The sequence below is a fragment of the Hemicordylus capensis genome, chromosome 4 (genome assembly GCF_027244095.1).
Source record: "Hemicordylus capensis ecotype Gifberg chromosome 4, rHemCap1.1.pri, whole genome shotgun sequence".
NCBI classification, from domain to species: Eukaryota; Metazoa; Chordata; class Lepidosauria; order Squamata; family Cordylidae; genus Hemicordylus; species Hemicordylus capensis.
The window spans coordinates 64,254,942-64,262,119 of record NC_069660.1 but is presented as its reverse complement, the minus strand read 5'-3'; the positions used below and the strand labels follow the sequence as shown (position 1 = coordinate 64,262,119).

General features: G+C 46.1%; 1 protein-coding gene and 1 long non-coding RNA gene across 7 annotated transcripts in view; one reads left to right on the top strand and one right to left on the bottom strand.

The window, feature by feature from the left end:
* Positions 1-832: 832 nt before the first annotated feature.
* On the bottom strand, positions 833-5,439 carry LOC128322770 (uncharacterized). The gene is made up of 3 exons (XR_008305978.1): positions 4,581-5,439; positions 4,390-4,428; positions 833-3,466 (listed from the first exon to the last, which is right to left on the bottom strand). It is a non-coding gene; the product is annotated as an uncharacterized LOC128322770 (long non-coding RNA).
* Positions 4,969-7,178, top strand: part of LOC128322767 (uncharacterized) — a 36,780-nt gene continuing 34,570 nt past the window's right edge. For all 6 annotated transcript variants that reach the window (XR_008305957.1, XR_008305953.1, XR_008305955.1 and 3 more), the window contains exon 1: positions 4,969-5,113. Coding sequence is in view for 1 of the 6 variants with exons in the window: in XM_053244674.1 (XP_053100649.1) it covers positions 5,029-5,113 (85 nt within the window). In the remaining 5 variants the exon portion in view is untranslated. The remainder of the gene's footprint in view (positions 5,114-7,178) is intronic.

Sequence of the window (7,178 nt, the reverse complement as noted above, 5' to 3'; positions counted from 1 at the left end):
CATTTTGTTGTTTTTTGAAACTCAACATTATTATGCTTGGTGGTTTTCTTTTTGAGGGGTGGACTAACGGAATCACTTGAAGATGAACTGTCATTAGTAGACCTATGCCTTCTCCGTTTTTTAGATTTCTTTCCCTTCTTGGGCGGGGGGGCGGGTCTAACCTGCTGCACAGTATATATAATGGCATCCCTAAACCACACCTGCCACTCTGATGGGACCGCCTTAGGTAGGGTGAGAACGGAACCTTCAGAGCTAACGTTAGTCTCAGATATTCCCTTAGAAGCGCTCCCAGCCTTGTCTGATATAGGTTTCTCCCACCCGCGGGCATCCCATGTTGCCTCCTGTGATGAGGAAGCCTGAAGGCAGGAAGACTCTCTAGCTTCAGCACAGCCCCCCTTTTTAGGTAAAAATGGCAGGCTTGTCTGACTTGGACACCATTTTTGAGGCCAAAGAAGAAGAAGCCACCATTTTTAACTCACTGCACCCTCCCAAGACTCGACTCTCTGCAGACGTTGGGGGCGGGTTAGTGAGAGGAAGTATCGAAAATGGCACCTCTGCAGTCGAGTGGAGTCCTGGAATGGTGGAGGTGCTCCGGGCTGCCATAGAGCGTGTCTCACAGCTCAAGGGCAGGAGACTCGCCACGGCCCCAGCAGTGTGCAGCGTGTGCGGCTAGGAGGCGGCCATCGCTGATGCGGAGCAGTCAAGAAAAAACAAAAAAGAAACCATGCACAATAATGGGACAGGGGGGCCTCAAAAAATGCCAGAAAATGCAAAAACACAAGCTATGCTGTATATAGGAATCTATATGGAGGAAATAGACAAAACACGTGTATCCATTGCTTCTGTGACTGAAGATACTGTTTTAATAGTCATAGAGTAAATAAATAGCAATAACAATTGTCTTGCAAGTTATATCTGCACATACATATATCAAAGATATTACATCTCAGTAAATTGAGCAAAAAATCACCGTTGAGGATGAATACAAATTCAATTCACAACCATTCATGTATTTGAAAATACAGCGTAAGTATGTGAAAAAAGTATGTTACTTTTCTGTATTGAGAATAAAGTCTTGCAATGGTGAAAAAAACCTTGAATGAGTAACAATAACAATTGTCTTGCAAGTTTTTTCATATGTAAAAAAATAGCATCTCAGTAAATTGAACAAAGACTTATTTCTTTTCTCTATGTTTAAGAATAAAGTCTTACAATGGTGAAAAAAGTCGTGAGAATGAAGTCTTGCAATGGTGAAAGAAGTCCTTATAGGCTAGCCCGGGATTCTTGAGCCCATTTCGGAATTAGTCCTTCTTCAGAGAACTACAATATTCTGTTAAGATAAGACAAGCACTTGCTAATCCTCTGACCGGCAACTTAAATAGATAGCCGTAATAATAAACATAACATCCTCCTCCTTGTACACAGGCCAAGACAAACCAAATTTTATCCTCCCTGAGCTCAAACAACGATAGCTCGACCAACAAATCTTTATGGAGGCAGCCTTTCCTCCTATACCTTGCTGAGGGGAAAAAAAAGCTTGCTAACCTTCAAGCACCAAGAGCTTGGAGATACATAGCCCAGCACCAATTAGGATGCGTCATACCAGGTGGGGCCACCTCCAATTAGATCTACAAGAAAATTAATATAAACGTTTCTGCACCAGCTGTGAGATATCACCACATTCAGTAAAAATTCAACTTTTTCTTGCTTTTTGGATTGTTGCCATGTCATGCTGCTAAGGCTGCATAAGCAGCCTACCATGTGAAATACAGAAAACCCCTATCTACAAATAGCAAGTCTGGGGTAAATTCCTTCAAATACAGCCAAAGACATCAACACATTCAATGTAAATACACCTTTTTCTTAATTCGCAGATTACTGACGTACTGCCAAGACTGCACAAGCAGCAAGCCTTATTTTTAATAAGCAAAAGTCCAGCAACTCCTATACACAAATGGTAAATCTACAGTAAATCCCTTTAGATAAAACTGATGTAAAAAACCAACCTTCAATAATTAAATACATAAATCACATAACAAAATAGGATAATTACAAGAACACTGACATGTCACATTGAGCCCATGCGGGATGATTGTATTCAATCTATATATAAAAGTAGGCTCCATTCTTAACAATAGTTGTTCAACATTCTCATGCTCAAATTTCTTTGGTTGGTATTTATAAATTACGCTGAACCTGATAGCTTCAGGGGAATGTTGGAAACTCCTAAAATGTTCAGTAAGAGGTGCTTCCAAAACTATATGTTTAATTCTAGAACGATGTTCAAGGATTCTAGTCCTAACTGCCCAATTACTTTTGCCCACATATTTTAAACCACAAGGACACGTAATTACATAAATGATGTTTTTACTGCTGCAATTGGCAAAGAATAAGAATTTAGACATTCGTCTCTCACTAGAAATATATACTTCATTGATTTCCATAGCCAAAGAGCAAGCGGCACAATGGCCACAACGATAAAACCCTGTTGGATTTTTAGGAGGTGATGGAGTAACACTTATGTCAGCTTTAATAAGATGGTCTCTAATGTTTTTTGTTCTCCTAAAAGCAAAAATTGGTGGTGGTGCACATCCCGGAATATCTTTAACAATACGCCATTCCTGGAGAATAATGTTTTTAATCTTAAAACTCAGGGGTGTAAAGTCTGAGGACCATATAAGGCGGTTCATTTTTTTATGAGGTCTTTCTTCCAACAGCTGTCTCCTCCTTTTACTGCACGCTTTCTTTTTGGCTGCAACAACCACTTGTCTCGGATACCCTCTGTCTAATAAATGTTTCGTAAGAATTTCTGCCTCAGTCAGGCAGAACGGGCAGCTGTTTGGCGGCTGTTAGCGCTGCAAGTGGCTTGGGAACAAACAGGACAGAAGGCTCTTTAGTGGCTGTTTCTGCTGCAAGCATTCCTGGTGGGCAGGAATAAGGAGGCCCCCAGAATGGTCTAGAGACTGAGCTGGTCCAAAGTCTTTTTGTCCAACACCCCTCTGTACAAGAACTACCTGGTTTTTGTTGGTCAAGCATGTAAACTAGGGAAAGTCTGTGAAATAGTGGAAAAAAGGGATAGAAATATGCAAAATCAGAGAAAGTAGGTAGAAAAAGCTAAGAGGTTAGGAAAACGCTGCTAGGTTAGGTTAGGAAAAGGAAAGATTGTGCTATCGAGTCGATATCGACTCCTGGAGACCACATAACCATGTGGTTTTCTTGGTAGAATACAGGAGTGGTTTACCATTGCCTCCTCCCTCATAGTATGAAATGATGCCACTAAAGTGAGCATCCACCTCCAGCACTTTTTTCCTATATTGCTGCTGATTACAGGTGATTACAAATGTATATTCAAAGGTGCTCTTACCTCTGGACTTCAGGGCCGAAGTCCACAGCTTCCACACACCTTGGGGGCCACCAAATCCTCTTTAGTCTGTCCTGGGTTATCCTGACTTGTACCCTCAATAACCTATGTGTTAAAAAATGACACTTAACTTGCAGCGGGGGGTTCCAAGGACCTTTAGGTCCAGGTTCCAAAATTACCTAGGTGCACCTCTTTGATGAAGCAAGATAGAAAAAGTATTGATGCTTTTGAACTTTTGTGCTGGAGAAGACTTTTGAGGATACCATGGGCAGCTAGGAAAACAAACAAGTGGATCATAGAACAAATCAATCCAGAATTTTCACTCCAGGCACAAATGACCTGGCTCAGACTATCATACTTTGGACACATTACGCGAAGATTCAGCTCCCTTGAGAAGTCCATAATGCTGGGAAAAATTGAAGGAAAGAGAAGGACGACCAGCAGCAAAGTGGATGGACTCGATTACAACAGCAATGAATGCACCACTGAGAGAACTTAACGGCCAAGTCTGAAGACAGATCATCCTGGAGAGAATCTATCCATGTGGTCACTAAGAGTCCACACTGACTAGATGGCACTTAATCAATCAATCATCACCTCTGTATATATTTGCTAGGCACAGTCTGGAAGCACACCAGCGAGGATTTGTACGAACAGCCTCTTGCTCCCTAGGCAAGTTGCTACCCCACTGTGCCTCGCAGCATATAGATATTCATCATATTTGTATTATGACCACCACCTTTATTAGACCCATCGTGATCACACAAGCTTGTGGGGAGGAAGTTTTCAAAATATCTAGCACTATTCATCAACCTGAATGGCAAATCAAAGGGTGGCGGGGAGAGAGAAAAGAGGAATCTGTCCATAATAGCAGCCCCCAGGCATCTTTAGCCTAAATGTTTTAGGAGTTAAGTAAACTTAAGATGATGAGCCTGCCTCATTAGGTGCTACATACTGCAATCAGGACAAAAGGCACCAATAAGATATTGCCCCCTCCCTGTTTTAAGAAAAATATAGGAAGCACTTACTCGGTTCTCCTTCTGGTACGATTTGGAGAATACGGGTCCCTAGTAAGACAAAGAAAAGAAATAAGGAGAACCGCGGGCATCTTCTGTCTATTAAAAAAAGCTAAAGATAGTGTTATATAGAATGTTAGATACAGAGTCGAGAAAAGCCAAGTGGGTACCATTCGCGAGCTGTCAGAATACCACTAACTAACCCCAGCATAAAACAGCCCCATCTTCAGCTGGTAGAGAGCCACATTATCCAGATGATCCAGGCTCCCGGCAGGACAAAAGCGCATCTAAAGGATTGGAGTCGGACTTGTCTCTGCAGGCGAGCAGAGCGTCGAAAAGGTTTAGCTCGCAAAGAAACAGGATCACACAGCTGGTCGCTCCGTTCTCCGCCTGCAAAGGGCGACGCAGGGACAGACAGGCAGAGGCGCTCTCCGACAGCCCACCCGCCACTTCTGATCTCGGGCTGCTCGCAGAAAAAAGAAAGCCCCCGAGACCCAGCAGTTCAGCCACTCCCGCCTCCTTGGAGCGCCACCGCTTCCCGACAGCCAATCGGCTCCGGGCCGAGCTCCGCATGCGCAGAGTGAGACTGAGAGTCGCTTCTCCCTTTATCCCGGATTCCCGGCGGCTGTCCCAATTTCGCGTTTTGGCATCATGCGATGCCAGTTGAGGGGCTCTTGGTGGGCTCGGCCGTTGTTGGGGACGCTGGCGCTGGTGGTGCTGCCCCAGGGGTCGCTGGGTGGGTACCAGCAGGCGGAGGAGTCTTTCGAGCCCTTCTTCTCCCTCCTCCCCCCGCAGTGGGTCGTCGTAGGCCCTTTTCCCTCACGGCAAGCGCTCGGAGCGGATGTCCCGATTCCCCCCCGGGAGGCGTTTCGTGCCTCCCCGGGGGCGGCGGAATGAAGAGCCACAGAGAGTCACGTGGTCGAAGTCCCTTTAACTGATTCATTTGGGTTTTTTAAGCCCGATTTAGTTCGAGCGGTAGAGCTGCTTTCAGGGTTGGACTCTTCATCAGCCCGCCTCCACTCCCCGCCCCCCTTGTGTATAACGCAGGAGTAAGGGTTGCTTTAAGCCGCAATTGCCCTGCCCTGCCTATGGTAAAGTGTTCCGTCAAGTCGATTTCGACTCTTGGCGCCCACAGAGCCCTGTGGTTTTCCATTGCCTTCTCCGTGCAGTATGAGATGATGCCTTTCAGCATCTTCCTGTATCCCTGCTGCCTGATATAGCACCAGCGGGATTCAAACTGGCAACCTTCTGCTTGTTAGTCAAGCATTTCCCCACCGTACCGCTTAAGGTGACTTATGCAGTGCAGAGTTAATAACCCTGGATTAGATTAGTAGTTTACCTAAAAGGTTATTGCATTTAACTCCCCACCACCACCAGTAATGTCGGATAAATACCGTGGGGCTTTATAACAAGGTTTTTATAGTTTTGGGTGCTTAAGCATCCATTCTCTTGACAGCTTGTGCTTCCAACCAGTGAAGCCGGAATAGTGATCATGTCAGCCCTGCAGTCCACCTCTCTCGGTCCGGAACTGTATAGGTTAATTAATAACACTGGACTAGATTATAGCGTTGTCACAGAAGCAACTCTATCCTTAGCCCGTCTCTCTATTTTGTATTATGTGCTCTTAATAACACTGAAGTCGTTATGACAGAACTCTGTCATAGGAGAAGAGGAGAGCTGCTCTTGTGATAGCAAGCATGACTTGTCCCCTTAGCTAAGCAGGGTCTGCCCTGGTTGCATCTGAATGGGAGACTAGAAGTGTGAGCACTGTAAGATTTCCCCTCAGGGGATGGAGCTGCTCTGGGAAGAGCAGAAAGTTTCAGGCTCTCTCTCTGGCTTCTCCAAGATAGGGCTGAGAGAGACTCCTGCCTGCAACCCTGGAGAAGCCGCTGCCAGTCTGTGAAGACAATACTGAGCTAGATAGACCAATGGTCTGACTCAGTATATGGCATCTTCCTATGTTCCTAAGAGCCACTCTCAGCCTCCACCCCAAGGCCATGTAGAATTAATAACACTGGATTTGCATTACACAGTTGTCTCAAGTGCCACTATCTTTAGGTGTCTCTCTAAAGTGGGGGTTAATAATGCTGGATTAGATTATTTGGTTGTGTACAAAGCTATTCACTTTCACACTAATACACACTGAGCCGGGTCTCACGATGAATGAGACCCAGTTTGGAAGAGTTAGTGGGGAGAGCGGGCTAAGCCCACGAGCAGGGCAGATCAGCCACCCACACAATTGCTGGCTCCGTGATGGAGCCGGAGGGGGCTGGGGAGTTCAGTGGCCGCGCACCCCCCGAAGCTCCAGTATGCCCTACGAAAGCACGCAGAGCATACTAGGGAGACCCCCGGAGCCGGGAGGTGGCTTTTTGCTTCCCCTCTGGGGGTCTACTCGTGAGTAACCACAGTGCAGAGCCACTCCGTGGCTACTCATGATTTTTTAAAAATGGGTTTGTGGAGCTCTTGCTCCGCAAATTTGGTTTAAGGGGTGGGCTACTTGAGTGGGTTACCCGCTCAATAACCACCGGGCCCGCAGCTAAGCCCGGTAGTTCTCACGATTGCAGAAAACCAGGGAGACAGTCTGCAGTCAAGCAGTCAGTCTGCTCTGGGCAGCCAAACTGGCCGCCCACACGACTGCCGGCTCCATTACGACTGCAAGTGCACAGGGCATGCTGGAAAGACCCCCGAGCTGGGAGGCTGCTTTTAAGCCTCCCAGCCGATCTACTCGTGAGTTGCTGTGGTGCGGAGCCACGCTGCAGGAACTCACGATCGTAGAGCCCGGGTTAGCAGAGCTTTCGCTC